Genomic DNA, 16,958 nt, shown 5'->3' with positions numbered 1-16,958 from the left:
CAAACAGCGGAAAGAGACAGAAAGGCCGAGGAAAGCGACAGACGGCCAAGGAAGACAGGAAACAAGTCGAGGAAGACAGGAAACAATTTAGAAAAGAGATGGCAGGGTCACGGGGGGAGGGGGATTCGATGATCGTGTTAAATCGGTTGAGGGAGAAGTGGTCGAGGTCTCTAAAACAGTGGGATGCAACGTGCTCAGGGTGGTCCAGGCTGGGACAAATCTGAAGATAGTGGAGGAGGCAAGCAACTCATTTCACAAAGAGTACAGCTGGTGAGGTAGAGAACAGACTCTGAGATCACAAGACGAGTGCGATTCTCTGAAACTGAGGTGTCTGATTCACTTACGCAAATTTTGAGGAAAGAGGCTGTTCAGCCGCGAGTTACGAAGCCATTACTGCCCCTGTCAAATAGTAGGATACGAGGTAACAATGAGCGGCATATGTGAGATAATTCGATGTTTGGTGGCGTACCGCCAGCAACATAAAATGGGGTTACTGTAAGAGAAAAAATGAAATGAAATGATCGTATGGCATTGATGGCCGGGAGCCCCACTTGGGGAAGTTCGACCGCCGAGTTCCCAAGTCTTTTCAGTTGACGCCACATTGGACGACTTGCGTATCGATGATGAAGAGAGCAACACGACAGCCAGTCCCCGAGCAGAGAAAATGTCTATCCAGAAGGGAATCAAACTTAGTCATGGCAGTCATATGCGCTGACCTCTCAGCTAAAGGGGCGGACTATCTAAGAGGGAGGACTATTCCGATGTAAATGTGTCTGTCATCGATGTCCGCGTCTGTCAACGAACAGGTCTTTGGCGATAAACATTTATTTCCATCAAGGAAATTTCTCACCTACACCTGCATTTTAAGATTTGGATAGAGCAATTTAAGGACAGTCTGCCTATTCTTGGCCAGTCCAAACAAAACTAGAGTTTATGAGTAGTCATATGAGTGATTGGTTAGTTATCGTGAAACTTTTCGCAGTCACCAGACACAGCACAACATTTGCGGAATTCGAATCCGAAATCAGAAATTATACTGGTCGACTGTCGAATGAACTAGGTATGACTATCATAAAGGCCCCTCCACTAGAGCCACACGCTTCCGGTATCTGCAGTATCCTTAGGAGATTTTAATACGGAATCAGCATCTCGATCATCCGTGCAGTAATGGCGAGCTGATTCGACTCATAATTAATACTATGCCAAGTGAACACAAAATATCGCTCCTCTATGTTGAGAAGAGCGACCTGGAAGCCTATAAGCTAGTTTTAACAGATCTCGATGACTATGTACGAGAAGACAAGATAATGAGTTCTGCATCCTGGCGAAATCCATATAGTAACTCGCGAGACATTCAATGGATGTATGGCAATTTCGAGGAAAATACCAACATCGGCCGGCCTGAAAATCAAAGAAACAATTGGTGAAACCAAAGATCCAGACATTATGGGGCGAGACCACGTTCAAGAGATGTCATGCAAGGTCCACAGAGAGATCTGCAAAACGGAGGACTGTAAATGACTAAGATGAGAAGGGCTTCTGATAGCAGTCAACAAGCTTGACTACGTATTCAGCAGAAAGTACTTTTCAAACTTAAAAGTTTTTCTACAGTAGGGTTATCGCGGATTTTTCTTTATTGTGTGTAATTTGCATTTGTATGTAAGTAAAGTAGTTAGATGCTCCGTACCCATAAATTTTATTAGTGATTAGCATTGAATTCAATTTGTGTAAAATGTGTAAGAACTTTTTTTCTTGTGATTACGGTGTTGTGTGCATATGTATGTCGTTATCTTTTGAGACGAGCTATGAATGACTAAATGCATATGGCGTCGTAGATTGAAGCACCTTGCGAAGATGCTTTTGTTTTTAAATTTGTGTGCAGGTCCAAGCCTGCTGGTCACAAAATCGTATGGCGCGACAATTCTTTACTGCAGAAGCATAACGCGTATTTCGCAAATGTTTCACATTTTAGTTCTGTCACCGTCAGCGAGAACTATCGTCGAATACTGACGTCACTGTTGTACTTTTCTTTCACAAGTATGAAGAAGATAAGGTAACAAAGTAGGCCTCGTTCCTCTAAAACTGATTCTCTTAGGCGCTCCACTTGACTGTCTTGTTTCTTAATGCAGACTCCATGTGTTGTATGACATAAATTTTCTAGTAAGATAGTGAATATTTGTTTGTGAGAATTCATTAGTTTCTGTCTCGTGTTGTAATATTCTGAAGGGTGCAGTGAATCACAGAGTGTCACAAAAGGTGATTTTTGTATATGTGGTGTGAGGAGGATTAAAGGATTTCGTGTTCTGAATGGGCAATAGAACGTACTGCAGATGTTACTGTGAGTTTTTCGGTCTACCGGCAGCTGCAAGAATGCACTCTGATACTTACCGAACTGATTTTAATGGTTCAAATGGCTCTGAGCACTATGGGGATTAACATCTATGGTCATCAGTCCCCTAGAACTTAGAACTACTTAAACCTAATTAACCTAAGGACATCACACAACACCCAGTCATCACGAGGCAGAGAAAATCCCTGACCCAGCCGGGAATCGAACCCGGGAAGAACTGATTTTAAGATTTGCCTGTACAGCACTGAGTCATCACGACTATGTTCTTCTGTTAGGTATTGTGTACTTCTGGACGTCATTTCTTTAGTATGTTCACTGGCCTGTGCGAATATAAAATGTTAATGCGAATTTACGCCACCCTATCGAAACTTAATGCATAACACGTCTCGCTATGATCACCATATGGACAAACCTAGTGTATACTTGGCCACCAGTATTAATTAGTTAAACGTAAAACTTTTGGAAGCAACTAAATTTTGAGAGTTCTATGAGTAACTTCTTCTGTCAGGGTTCAAAACTAACTTTGGTGCAGTAACCTTGACTCGATTTGCATTACATTTGATAGAATAATTAGACTAAAAAAAGAAGTTGCGACAGGATTATAATGTGCTGTTTTCAGACTGCATGAATTGGCCATTAAACATTGCTGGACATTGTTTTAAAACGTTGTGCCGGCTGCGTACTTGGTGGACTGTGAGTAGTTGCGACACCCATCTCACATACAGCTTCTTCATAGTCAAGTCTCTGTGCAGGGTATTATGCACTCAGATGAGATGCCTACAGCCTAAAGGCGCGTTTACATTGAGCTCAGAACATGTTTTTGTTCGGAACATTGTGTGCAACTTGTTCCCTCAACATGTTGGCAACATTGTTCGTTGTTCGCATTCCCATTTACACTAGCGACCAACATCTCTACGTATTCGCATAGTCTGCTGCGGCGAACTGATAGGTTACATTGTGTATTCACATCAAGAGATACGCTATGTAAAGTGAAGAGGAAGAATTAATGACATTTGGTGCTGCATTAATAATACTTAACGAAACGAACAGGCGAAGAAAACGACGTAGTTGTCGTTGGTGGACCAAAACATACTATAGAAGACGTGGCGGGAACGACATGCTTTGTGAGCTGAATTTGGAAGACTGTTCTGGCCTTCGTAACTTCATTAGGATGTCGCCGTCAGATTTTGAAATGTTGTTGAATATTATAGGACCAGTTGTTTCAAAGAAAGACACAAATTTCAGAAAAGCAATCCCTGTGAACCAAAGACTTGCTGTTACTCTTCGTTTTCTGGCATTAGGAGACTCCTATCAAATCCAGCCATATATCAAATAGTTCCATATCATCCAGGAAACGTAGATATTTAAATCCAAACCACTTCTTTCGTAAAGTGTGTCAGTAACGCATCAGAATTTTTACTTTCCTCTATTTTTCTTTTCTCTCGTCGTTACTGAGACAAGAGAGATTTAATTTTTTTGTCCACGTCACTGCTGCTGGTGCCAAGCGCCGCAGCAACCTTTTGTAATGAATCATGTTTGCTTTTAGCATTTTTGTAACCTGCGCAACGTACATTCCACAAGCAACCCTCTGCCTCATAGAGCGATATCAATTGGAAAATTTTGTCTCGTGACCACTCCATTTCAAATAAAAATTAAGGGACATAAAATAAACGCACCACTAGACTCACAGCAAAACAACCACCAAAACACTCACTCAGAGCAAACGAACACTAGCGCTGCGTAGCGGAATTTAGTGGTAGCAGGCCACGAACAATGTTTCTTTGACCTCTACCGACGTAGCCTTGGAACATTGATTTTGTGTTGCAAACATGTTGCCAACATGTTGCGAACATCGGTAGTCCATTATTAGCCACGAAGAATGTTGTGAACAATATTGTGAACAATGTTGCGAACTCAGTGTAAACGCGCCTTAAGCAATCTCACGAATTTTTATTTGACGGTCTTGCGTTCCATGTCAGGGATTATTTCAATGGTTTCCTTTGCGCTGACCTCAATTGGAGGACCGGGGCGCGCTTCGTCTTCGGTGCTTGTCCGACCACGTATAAATTCATTGATCCAAAGTACATCCAAAGTAAATGGTCTTGAATGATGGTGCAGAGTGCGCGTGAACTTCATCCAGTTGTGTTTTGATTTGTGTGGCAGTCCAACCCTTCAGATGAATATGTTTAATAACAGGACGAAACTCGATTTTCTCCATTTTCAATCGCAATCGAAACACTGACGAATTCTGACGGCTGTCAACAATGAACCACATGGTGTACGTTGTTGAAATTTTATCATACAATCTTCGGAATAATCAAGTTTACCAACCATGAAGGAACAACAAAAGTATTCAATTCTTCCACGGACATGTACCGAACTTGCTTCCGAAGGAATAGAAAGTATTTTGGAAGATGTTTCACTGTATTGTCCTTTAGGTGGATCATAAATATATTTTAATTTTATTTACAGACTAATTATAGTAATTACGTATAACATGGGTATTATAGGAAAGTGTGTGGGGACAAAAATTGTTGACAGAGAACAAGAGATGAATACAATAAGCAGATTCAGAAGGACGTAAGTTGCTGTAGTTATTCAGAGATGGAGAGGCTGGCGTAGGACAGAGTAGCATGGAAAGGTGCATTAAATCAATCTTCGGACTGAAGATTATAACAACAGCAACGACAACATGACATGCGTACAATTTTTATAGGTTCCAGGGATACGGCAGGTTACAGACATAAGTTTTCATTTCAGGTGTTGGTACTCCAGTCGCTATGGGTTTATTACTCGATGGCATTTCTGTTTTGAAGTTAAAGCTATAAAGTTTGCTTGTGTTTACATAACTGAATTCTTGATTGTGATTTGTTGTGCCATTCTGCTATATCGCTTAAACTTGCCGCACGTATTAACAAATGCGAAAGTGCCGACATGGTGTAAAGGAAACGCTGTTGCTGCTCCCTGTAGAGAATACAGTAGACGATCTCCTAAGTACAGACTACAGGATTCAAGAGAGTTTATTTGCGTTTTCACTAAACTGCGTGATACTGGTGTAATGTTCAGACGTCATATCTCATCTGAAAGTGTAGTGAGTGGATGACGTAAAGGACATTATTTAGTTGGTTGACCTTAGTCATTCAATATGCACACACAGCATTTCTACACGTATCAGTGTCCTGCATACAAGAATATGACTGTCTGACACCTCTTGACTTCTCCTCCTTGAACAATTCGGATATTTACTTATGTTACTGCCATAATTAATTCCTATGTTCAGTCGAGACACATAATTTGCAAAATATTTAAACTCTAAAAAGGAAAACAGTATTTTCGTGATTCCCAAACGTATTTTGTGTACAGATTTTCTCTATAGTGTAGAGCAGGGGTGGCAAGAATTGCGCTCACGGGCTGTGCCCTGGCACAAGTGTTATAGAGCTTAGCCCGGCTGACACGTTTCGCCCACCGCCATGGCACGCTGTCTGGACGTGAATAGGGGCCACCTGCGAATGCGCCGCACTTAAATATCAATGCAGTCGCAATGTGTAAGCCTTGGTTTTATATTTCACATTTCTCAATAACTTAGATAAAAAACGAAACAAATCTGCACTATTATTTAATTATTTTTGGCACACTGAGGGCCTGCAATTTTTATCTACAACAAATTGTCAGCATGATGACAGACGTAAATAATTTCACAGATTTTCGCATTCAGGTTGCCACGTAATCTTGACTGATTTAGCTTCAGAACCGAAAAAATGTCTGTCAAACACATTGTTGGGAAGAAAGAAATGTAGACGTTGTCGACATTGTTACCGTTAATAGGATTTGTCTATAAAATGGGAACTACCTTGCAGATGAGTCAGTTAGATATGCGCATGCACAGGGACGGTTTAAGTTGATGTGGAAAATGGTCTCGAAAATAGCTCGAAAACAGATGTAAAATTGGCAGTGTCCTCAAAAAGTGTAGGAAACTAAACTTGTAATTCTTTCAAGGCCATAGAATTCTTCAAACTTTGCGTTTTGTTTAATGCCAGTGAGCTTATGAAACTGGTCGTGTTAGTCAGAATATGTCCCTTCTACAACGCGATTTCCTCTTTAAATTCATCCCCAAAAAATCAGAAACAAGTTATTTGTCTCCTTGCAATATCCTACAGAGACCAGTGTGCTGTCAAGTCCACTTAAAATCCATTCTGGATGTTCGTTCCTGTACCCTTTTTTCCTTCATAGATTGAACAACAGCGAGTTTTAAATCGAAGAATCGTTCCAAGCATGCCCCTTCGCTTGAGCAACTTACTTTTCTGAAATATGTTGTCTGCAACTTTTTGTTCAGTTGTTGCAACTGACAGTGGAATAAACACACTGACAGTGTGGCTTCAAAAATTTTGCCATTCGTACTAGCCAACGAATTCTTCACAGGTTCCAAGTGTGCAAATTCAGCACAAATTTCTTTGTGACGTAGAGAACAATGAATCCGGTCTGTTGATCGTTGTAATGTTTGGCTCTTTCAGTGCCAGCTAAATCTTTAAATTCTTTCTGCATGGTATTGTTTCGTAGCAAATTTGCGGTACCTGCTGATTATGGAATGCATGATATACATCCAGAATCCTCGTCCCTCTCTTGTATCATTCCTGTTCACCTTTAAAGACCTCTGACGACAGATCGCTAGCTGCCTTTTCTGCGCAAATAGCCACTGGAACTGCGAACGTCCTCAGTACCACGAATAAATAGCGAAGTGCAAATGGCGCTGACACTACGATTCTTCCGCACTTAACAGAATTGTGCCAACCGCAAAATGCCGCAGCGCGATGTTAAAGCGATGTGTCGCTCTATACCGAGTACTTCCGAGAAGGGCCGAGCAAAGCCGAGGTCCGCACACGCTCTCCGCGTGGATCTTGGCACGCCGTGGCGGGTCCTGCAGTAGAATGTTTTGGTGTTACGGAGGGACTCTGCGCATAAAAAACAAATTCTACGTCTGGCGTGAGCGAATGCACGTAGGAATATCGCACATCTCTGCGGAGAGCAATTGTTGAAATAAAAAAAGAGATGACATCACCCAACAACATTTAAATGTTCAAGCTAAAGTCAATGACGAAACAAAATGTTCTCGAATTTAACTGACGAATAAAAGGCTATCATTTCTTGCGTATATTTAAGGATGTACTTTCATAGATATTCAAATACAAATTACACTAGTAACAAGTACTTTTTTTCCTCATATATTTGACGTAAATATACACTGAAAGGAAAAAAAATCGAATGAACGAAAATCGGTAGATATGATGTATGTGTGCAGACAATCAAATGATATCAATTTCAAGAAAATTGGATGAATTATTCAAGAGAAAGAGCTTTACAAACTGAGCAAGTCAAGAATGCATCCGTCCTCCTTTGGCCCTTATTCAAGCAGTTATTCGGATTGGCATTGATTGAGCGAGTTGTTGGATGTCCTCCTGAGGGAGAACGTGCCAAATTCTGTCCAATTGATGCGCTAAAACATCAAAATACCGAGCTGGTTGGAGGGCCCTGTCCATTATGTTCCAAACGTTCTCACTTAGGGAGAGATCCGGTGCCATTGCTGGTCAAGATGGGGTCTGACAACCACCAGACACCCAGTAGAAGCTCTAGCTGTGTGGGGTGTACATTGTCTTGTTGAAATGGAAGCCCAGGAAGGCCTGCCATGAAGGGCCAACAAAACAGGGCATAAAATATCGTGGCGTACCACGGTGCTACAAGGTTGCCGCAGATGACAGCCAAATGAGTCTTTCTGTGAAATGAATTGTCACATCAGACTTTCACTCTTGATTATCAGGCAGTATGGTCGGAGACAGACAGGATGGTATCTCTCCTCTGTCCATGGCCTCACTAGACGCATCTTCAGCCGGGAATCTCACTCGCTGGAGTAGAAGTATCTTCAGTGATGAGCGAAGATGTGTCCGGAGACGCCCTTACAGTGGTGGGATACCAACCTGACTGCCTCTCATCACACAGCTCAACAGCCAGGAATGATGTTCTAGAACGGTATTTCATTACATATCAGGACCCTTTGGTCGTCATTTGCAACACCCTTACGCCTTTCATGGCCTTCATGGCAACCCGTCCTGGGCTTACATTTCAGCAAGATAATGCACGTTCCCACACTGCGAGAGTTTCTTCTGCGTGTCTTCGTGTTTTCTAAACCGTATCTTGGCTCAAAGTGAGAACGTTTGGAGCATAGTGGGCAGGGCCCTCCAGACAGCTCGAGATTTTGACAAGGGCCAGAGGTGGAAGAACGAGTTATTGTCTTGTTCAATTTGCGAAGCCCTTTCTGTTGAATAAATCACCCAGTTTTTCTGAAATATTATTCATTTCATTGTTTTTACATATACATCATATCTATCTTCTTCCGTCCAATCCTGATGAGGTGAGGGATTGTTTTTTTTTTTTCTTAAAGTATAGGTAGGAACCATGGAACTAAAAGTTAAGCAATTGCATCACGGAGATAGGATCTCGTTTTCAAACAAATAAATTAACTGCAAATAGCTCTTAACGAGACAGACGTGTTGACTTAACGAATACTTCTGAAGATGAATGCCTGCGACAACAGAAAGTGTGGAAGGAAAAAGCTACAAAAAGATCTGGTGTCGAAGCACAGAATTCAAAATAAATATACGACTGATAGACTAACTTTTAATCAGCCTTTAGTTTCTTGTGAACGACGTACCAGACCTGTAAACAACTTTACGCTAATCTCTCTAATGTAGGGAGCATATTGTCAACAATGTGGGTTTTCACAGGTGACACGGATTCACTCTCATCCGAGAGCTGACTTCTCAGTACGAGTGGGAACTCTGGCAGTTCGCCTGTTGACACGAGCGTCCATTTCTTCATTAATCTGTGCGAAAGTTTTGCCCTTGGTCTCAGGCATCAGAAAATACGTGTACAGTGTAGCGCACAGGTTGAGCACGGCGAAGCCCCAGAAGGACCAATAGGCGCCCACGCTGTCCGACACCACCTGGAACATCTTCTTCAGGAAGAAGCCGTACAGTGACACGATGGTGGTGTTGATGGATGTGGCCACTGCTTTGACGGACAAATGGTATATCTCGCCGATTAACGGATATAGCACCGCTCCCGCGCCAATATCGTAGGAAAACTGGAACAACATACACATCTTTTAGATTAGAAACTTTTTTCAGTTGTGACAACAATAAACTCTACTAGGAATAATGAAATGCGACTATTGAATCATCACTGTAGGTTTAAAGGTTTCACAATATTCTAAGTTTTTTAGTGGTACAGTCGAAATTCTCCAGCTAGGATGAAAAACCATGTTATCCCATATCTGGGGTTTCATCCATCCCAAATTCGCAAAAATGTTCCCATCGTTTGATATACGCAATCCATCTAGGGCAGTGACTCCCAGCATTGTTGATAACATTACCATCGAAGGCAATCAGTTGTTAGCTGTCCCTTTCCCCCCCTTTCTCGACTTCCTTCTACCATCTTCAACGTCAGCGCCTAGCTAAATTAAAAGAAAAACCAACAAAGATTTTCCTTGAAGATTTTTGTTTTTAAGATGATCAATGATAAACAGTATTTAGTTTTCGCTTGTGTTTTATTAAATCACAAACTGAAGGCCCATTGAGACAACTGATGCTGCTTATTTCTAACAACTTGTTGTTATACAATGATGAAGCAGTTCTCAGTGTATCGCGAGTGCACCTGAAATTTGTCATCAGAAAAGATAGCTAACTGTCCATACTGAGGGTAGACTACCTCTGTATCACTCAGACAACTAGCAACAGTAACTTACTGTTTGTAAATCACTTAATTGCCTGACTCGTTCCTGCTGATCTGTCAGAAACTTGTATTTCTTCAGGTTGCCAATGCTTTGTTTCTGACTATTATCACTTACAACAATAATTATAATAATTCTGTTTAGACCCTGTAGCAGCATAATATCATTACTTAGTTACTGCTGTATTGTGTTGTCAGTAGTTCTTTATCATTGCAACGTGGGTTATGAAGAAATGTCTCGTCCATTGCAAGAACTACCTACAACTCAGAGAAAGAATTTTAATGAGATATTTCAGCACATTTGATATCTATTTCTCAATGGTTCAAATGGTATGATTAGTGGAGCGAATAAGTGAATAAGATGTTCTTCCATTCATTTCACAAGCTGTAATCCCCGCCACTCTGTCTTACGGCACAAAAAACATTGCTAGAATTTGAAGTAAAAAATTAATTACTAATAACTTATGTAATTAGTATTAGAGTGTTACAAAGTAGTAATAATATTAATGATCTTAAAAGTGAACCCATTTGTTTTTACCACTAATAAAATTTAATTTTACGCCTTAGAGGGTTATTATCAATAGGCTGGGAGCCATTGACCTAGAGGAGCAGTAAAACATCGTTGATTTTAATGTAATTTAACATTTTCTTCGTGTTTTATTCTTCTTGAAATTATCCTCTGTGTTGGCAAGATTTTTTCTTTCATAACGGTTAACAGGGTTGCTTTACATGCTTTCAATGATTCCTGGCGTAATGGTTTGTTCTCTAGAAGGCTTAAATTATGTCAGACTTCGAACTGGCGTTATTTTACTAATATCTTCGAAAACTTGCTGGCGTCGCAGGCTTATAAACAAAGAAATATGTTCGGTCTTTGGTGGAGTTTAGTCGTCACTGTTTTGTGTGAGCTAGTATCTCAAACATTACAACAAGTAAGAAGCAAATATTTGATGAATACTATTGCATGAAATGACTCCATATCCGCCTATAAGTGTCAGGTTATTAGTTTACTTTTGGTGCAGTTACAGAATTTTGGCCTTTAGTCATTTTTAAATAACGATAAATTATCTTTCCGGCTATTTACATCTAAATCTACATGTATTCTCTGCGAACCATAGTGAGGTCTATAGCAACGTAATCTTTCAATTGGGCCAGTTATTAGTGCTTCTTTTCGTTCTATTCACGTATGGAGAATGGGAAGAATAATTACTTAAACGTGTATAACTACGTTCAGTACAGGCAAACACAGCTAGAATGTGTATGAGAAATGTTGGCAATGTACAGTTAAGAAGATGCGAAATGCCTTAACAATATTATTATACTGGAAAATACAAGGCAAAGCTAAAATTCCCAAGTTCTCTCGGCTCCTTTCACCAGATGTGGCTTTTTCTTACATCCTGGTAGGTATAGAGATGCAGCTTGTGCTGGCCTCTTGCAAGGTGTAGCTCACACAATGCTCCTGTAATATGCAGCCTGTGCTGACCTCGCACTGCTGTTCGATATGTATGAGGTGCATTCAAGTTCTAAGGCCTCCGATTTTTTTTCTCCGGACTGGAAAGAGATAGAAACATGCGCATTGTTTTAAAATGAGGCCGCTTTAATTGGCAATACGTCCCAGAGATGGCAGCACCGTACGGCAGATGGAATTTTACCGACAGCGGCGAGAATGATAACTGTTTTAAATACTTAAAATGGCGACGTTTTCCTTACTTGAACAGCGTACAATCATTCGTTTTCTGAATTTGTGTGGTGTAAAACCAATTGAAATTCATCAACAGTTGAAGGAGACATGTGGTGATGGAGTTATGGATGTGTCGAAAGTGCGTTCATGGGTGCGACAGTTTAATGAAGGCAGAACATCGTGTGACAACAAACCGAAACAACCTCAGGCTTGCATAAGCCGGTCTGACGACATGATCGAGAAAATGGAGAGATTTGTTTTGGGGGATCGCCGAATGACTGTTGAACAGATCGCCTCCAGAGTTGGCATTTCTGTGGGTTCTGTGCACACAATCCTGCATGACGACCTGAAAATGCGAAAAGTGTCATCCAGGTGGGTGCTACGAATGCTGATGGACGACCACATGGCTGCCTGTGTGGCATGCTGCCAAGCAATGTTGACGTGCAACGACAGCATGAATGGGACTTTCTTTTCGTCGGTTGTGACAATGGATGAGACGTGGATGCCATTTTTCAATCCAGAAACAAAGCGCCAGTCAGCTCAATGGAAGCACACAGATTCACCGCCACCAAAAAAATTTCGGGTATCCGCCAGTGCTGAAAAAATGATGGTGTCCATGTTCTGGGACAGCGAGGGCGTAATCCTTACCCAGTGCGTTCCAAAGGGCACTACGGTAACAGGTGCATCCCACGAAAATGTTTTGAAGAACAAATTCCTTCCTGCACTGCAAAAAAAACGTCCGGGAAGGGCTGCACGTGTGCTGTTTCACCAAGACAACACACCCGCACATCGAGCTAACGTTACGCAACAGTTTCTTTGTGATAACAACTTTGAAGTGATTCCTCATGCTCCCTACTCACCTGACCCGTCTCCTAGTGACTTTTGGCTTTTTCCGACAATGAAAGACACTCTCTGTGGCCGCACATTCACCAGCTGTGCTGCTATTGCCTCAGTGATTTTCCAGAGGTCAAAACAGACACCTAAAGAAGCCTTCGCCGCTGCCATGGAACCATGGCGTCAGCGTTGTGAAAAAAGTGTGCGTCTGCAGGGCGATTACGTCGAGAAGTAACGCCAGTTTCATCGATTTCGGGTGAGTAGTTAATTAGAAAAAAAATCGGAGGCCTTAGAACTTGAATGCACCTCGTAGGTCTTGCTTCTCTAGTGCTGTAGTTAGGTGGCCTCCCAGCTTTCTCCTAGCACTCTGCCAGTGTTGGAAATGTTTCCTTGTCGAAATGCAATGCACAACTAGGCTGTCAACCACTCGTAACATATCTTTCTTTTTTGTGAAGTTTCTGAGAGTCAAAATTCGTCTTGTCACTTCATATCACCATTTTAGCTTAGGGCAAAGTGTGCTCATGCATTATTGAATTTCTCCCCATTTTCACTTAGCACAAGTTGGCCATCTTGGATTTCACACCATTTTAACCTAAGATAAGTGTACTCAGTATTAAGAAAACAGTCTTAATCGCGATTTTTTATTTATTTACTGCCGACCGGTTTCAGCCCATCGCAGGGGCCATCTTCAGGGCGAACATATGTTCGACTGCTGGTGGCGTCACCTCTACCGATAAAAAATCACGATTAAGACTGTTTTCTTAATACTGAGTCAATTTTTAGCAATCCCTGTTTCTCCACAACCATGTTGTCCAAACATTTAGGATAAGTGTGTTGTGATTTCAGAGGGGTAGGGAAAAACCTATGAACAGTAAGTCAGAAGGTGACTGCAGTGTCACTATAAATAACATACCAGTAGCGGTACTGAAACTATCAGCTACATGGCCTTTTTTGAATTTAGGGTCATTTTAAACCTCTGTTCGCTAGAAATGCTTCCCAAACATTTAAATATGTCTATTCTTTTAAAAGTGAATTCGTCAATGGGATAACATCATTTGGTGCATTGGACACGACCGTGTACTCAGTTCTCTCCACGTTAATTTTCATTAATTTGTCGTCTTGCAATATTTCTGCAAGGACGTATCATGAGCTGCAAATTCTCTTTGCTATCACTTATTAGAACAACTTCGTCAGCATGTGCAAGCTGATATCTTGTGTTATTACTATCTCATTCCAGCTGAGTTTAATTTTTGGTGTCTCTGACTATCCTTTTTAAAATTAATTTAAACAGTATTGGGGATAATGTGTCTCCTTGTTGAAGGTCAGTTCCGTTTTCAGAATACTCTGACATTACTGAAATGATCTTGACTCTGCAATATCTTTCCTCTAAACACATCTGTACTAGACGCTTTAACTTTTGTGGAAACTGAAAGTCTTTCAGGCTATAGCAATTACTTTTGAAGTCACCACATATTTTCCATTTGTTGTCTTTGTATTGCAATAAATTTGGCACATTTTCTAAGCTCTCGTTACTCTTTTAGGTGAAACTGGTGTACGAAACTGGGACGCGACACATTTTACTTCCATAGTGGAGCAAGAATGGTTTCGACGTAACTGCAGATAGTCCAACTTCTGTTAAGCGCATTTTGAATCACTCTGACAACGAAATTCTGTTTTTAGATTTTAATATCTCGTGTCTGGAATCAGCCCCTTTCATACCAGACATAGATCCCATGTAAAACTATGTAATTTTCTTTTCCCCTCAGTGTTATCGTGTGATTTCAGGAACTCTCGTTTCTGTACGTTGCTGCCCATGTTTGTAATCTACAGTTAATGAGGCTGAGACAGAAGGTAATCTTTTGGATAAGTTTTGATGGAGCAGTTCTTTGAGGTCTGTTAATTTTCTTTTTCTTTTATCAATTAGATTTTAATTAATTATTGACTGTGATGTACCAGTCTGACATGGATACTTAACGGTGTCATTCAGAAGTGAATCTTACGAGAAATTTTAATATCTAATAAAAGCTGAGTGGCCAAAATTCACCGGAGGGGCAGTCCCATTTGTAGATGAGCCTTGTTTGACGCATGAATGTTATATGCGGGATATGGTGCGAGTGCAGACATGATAAATGGGCTGTAGTAACGGACAAGTTTGTAATTAACAAACCAGCACGTCTAGTACTAATCAACTCTGAACGTAAGATGATAACCGGTTCCGCATGGATCATAGCATACGGTAGATTCTATAAAAATTCGGTTTTCCGAGGTGAACAGTGTCTAGGATGGATACTCAAAGTCGCAGACAATGTTTGTAAAATACACCTTTCAAGGCCGGAAATGACACAGTTAATAAAATATTCCCGGTTGTTATACCGTGGTCGGATGTATTTCACGTTAAAACTGTACACTTCGTCTCCAACTGCAGAGAACATTTTCAACGGAGGTCGTAGCTTCTTTGAGAGCCCGATCCACACCCTGATCTCTACCGGTTGCAGCGAAATTCCATTTACGCGAGCATCCGCGCAGTGATGTGTCGTCACACGTTTTGAATATCTGGGCAACTAACCGTTATCGGTTGCCGTCGTCCGCTGATGCTACCACCCTATGTCGGAGGCCTGAAAAAGATCTTCTTCATCATTGGGATCCAGACGTCGTTCAATTTCAGGCTATCTCCCTCCCTATTGAAATTCCTGGGGTGTTTAACAATCTCTATCGCCTCGCTATGTAACTTTTCATGGTATGCGCTTGTGGTTGCCTGTACTTGAGTCCTATCAAAATGAACGTACTGGTCTCCTGCCTGCAAAGTATGTCCCAAAACAGTTGACCTGTCAATCTCTCCCCTTCCACAAGTTGTAGTTGTGCGCTTCTAGCCGTCTTTGACCGTCCTTTTTGTACTATCGAAGTACACCTCCCCACAGCTACACGGAATCATATAAATTCCTGCTTTTTCAAGTGTTTACACTCTCTTAAACCGCCGCACGGGACGAACTCAAGTATCCGACGAACAGACGGCAGGTCAGCTCCGCAAAGCCATTCTGAGTGCAGGCAGTCTACTGTGATTCAAATCGTCGCTGACTTGAACGTGGAGCGCCACCAGTCCATTTCTACCAAGTCTGTTAGGAGGTAAATGCATCACGCGCGATTCCGCATCAGACAACCAACGTCATATCCAGTCTCATCTCATAACTTTTCATCATTGGGTGCAAATGTGTCAGGGGGTCTTCTCTGAAAGTGCACCGACGGAAAAAAAATTGCAACGCCAAGGAGTTGTGCTATATAAATGAAAGTTGGCGGGCGTGTTCCTACATCTGAAGGATGATGTCTATTCAGATTTCGCGCCAGTCACATAGAAGTGGAACTTTTAGCGCCACAATGAGGATGCAAATCAGATTTGGTATAAATACACGCTCTAACGCTCGTGGATGTTAGTAACCTTTGAGGTTGGACGTTATGAGTTGAGGTTAGTCAAGAATGCTTTTAAGGCTACAAAGACGCCAGTATCAACACCTCACCGAGTTTTAACGAGGTCCTGTAATAGGGCTACGAGAAGCTGGGTATACATTCTGCGATATTGCAAACAGACTCGGCAGGACTGTAGTCATTGTACATGACTGCAGGCAGCGGTGGTCACGAGAATGAATGGTTGCAAGAAGACAGGGTCCCGGACGGCCACGTGGCACTACCAAGAGTTGGGAATATGGTTCTGGCGCAACGTACTACATCTACAGCAGCAATCTGATCAGCAGTTGGAGCCACAGTGACACAACAAATTGTCACGAACTGGTTACTTAAAGGCCAGCTCCTAGTCAGACACCTTGTAGCGTGCATTCTACTGACCCCAAACCACCCCAATTTACGACTTCAGTGGTGTCAAGCGAGAGCTCATTGGAGGGCAGGTTGGAGGACTGTTGTGTTTTCTGATGAAAGCTGGTTCTGGCTCTGTGCCACTGATGGCCGTGTGTGAGTTACAAGGAGGCCAGCTGAGGACCTACACCTGGAGTTATAGTTGTAGCGCGATTTCGTATGACAGCAGGAGCACCCTCATGACTGTTCCACACACCTTGACTGTAAATTTATACGTCAGTCTGATGATTCGAGCTGTTGTCCTGCCATTCATGAACAGCAGTCCAGGGGGTGTTTTCCAATAGGATATAGCTCACCCACATGACATTGCTGTAACCCAGGATCCTCTACAGATCGTTGACATGTTGTCATGTGCCTCCAGTCGAACACATACATCGGAAAAGCAGATAATCTGATTCGATCTGACCATCGTTTGAGTATTAGATTGTTTACTGAAACTGTAGAAATTGACGG

The 16,958-nt window shown here is 41.7% G+C and overlaps 1 protein-coding gene across 1 annotated transcript in view; it reads right to left on the bottom strand.

Annotated features, from left to right (window-relative positions):
* Positions 1-9,143: 9,143 nt before the first annotated feature.
* The window catches only part of LOC124590025 (facilitated trehalose transporter Tret1-like), a 31,605-nt gene continuing 23,790 nt past the window's right edge, over positions 9,144-16,958 (bottom strand). Inside the window, exon 3 of the mRNA XM_047131620.1 lies at positions 9,144-9,485. Coding sequence (XP_046987576.1) covers positions 9,144-9,485 — 342 coding nt within the window. The remainder of the gene's footprint in view (positions 9,486-16,958) is intronic.

The sequence above is a fragment of the Schistocerca americana genome, chromosome 1, assembly GCF_021461395.2.
Source record: "Schistocerca americana isolate TAMUIC-IGC-003095 chromosome 1, iqSchAmer2.1, whole genome shotgun sequence".
Taxonomy (NCBI): domain Eukaryota; kingdom Metazoa; phylum Arthropoda; class Insecta; order Orthoptera; family Acrididae; genus Schistocerca; species Schistocerca americana.
This window is presented reverse-complemented; position numbering and strand designations above follow the sequence as displayed.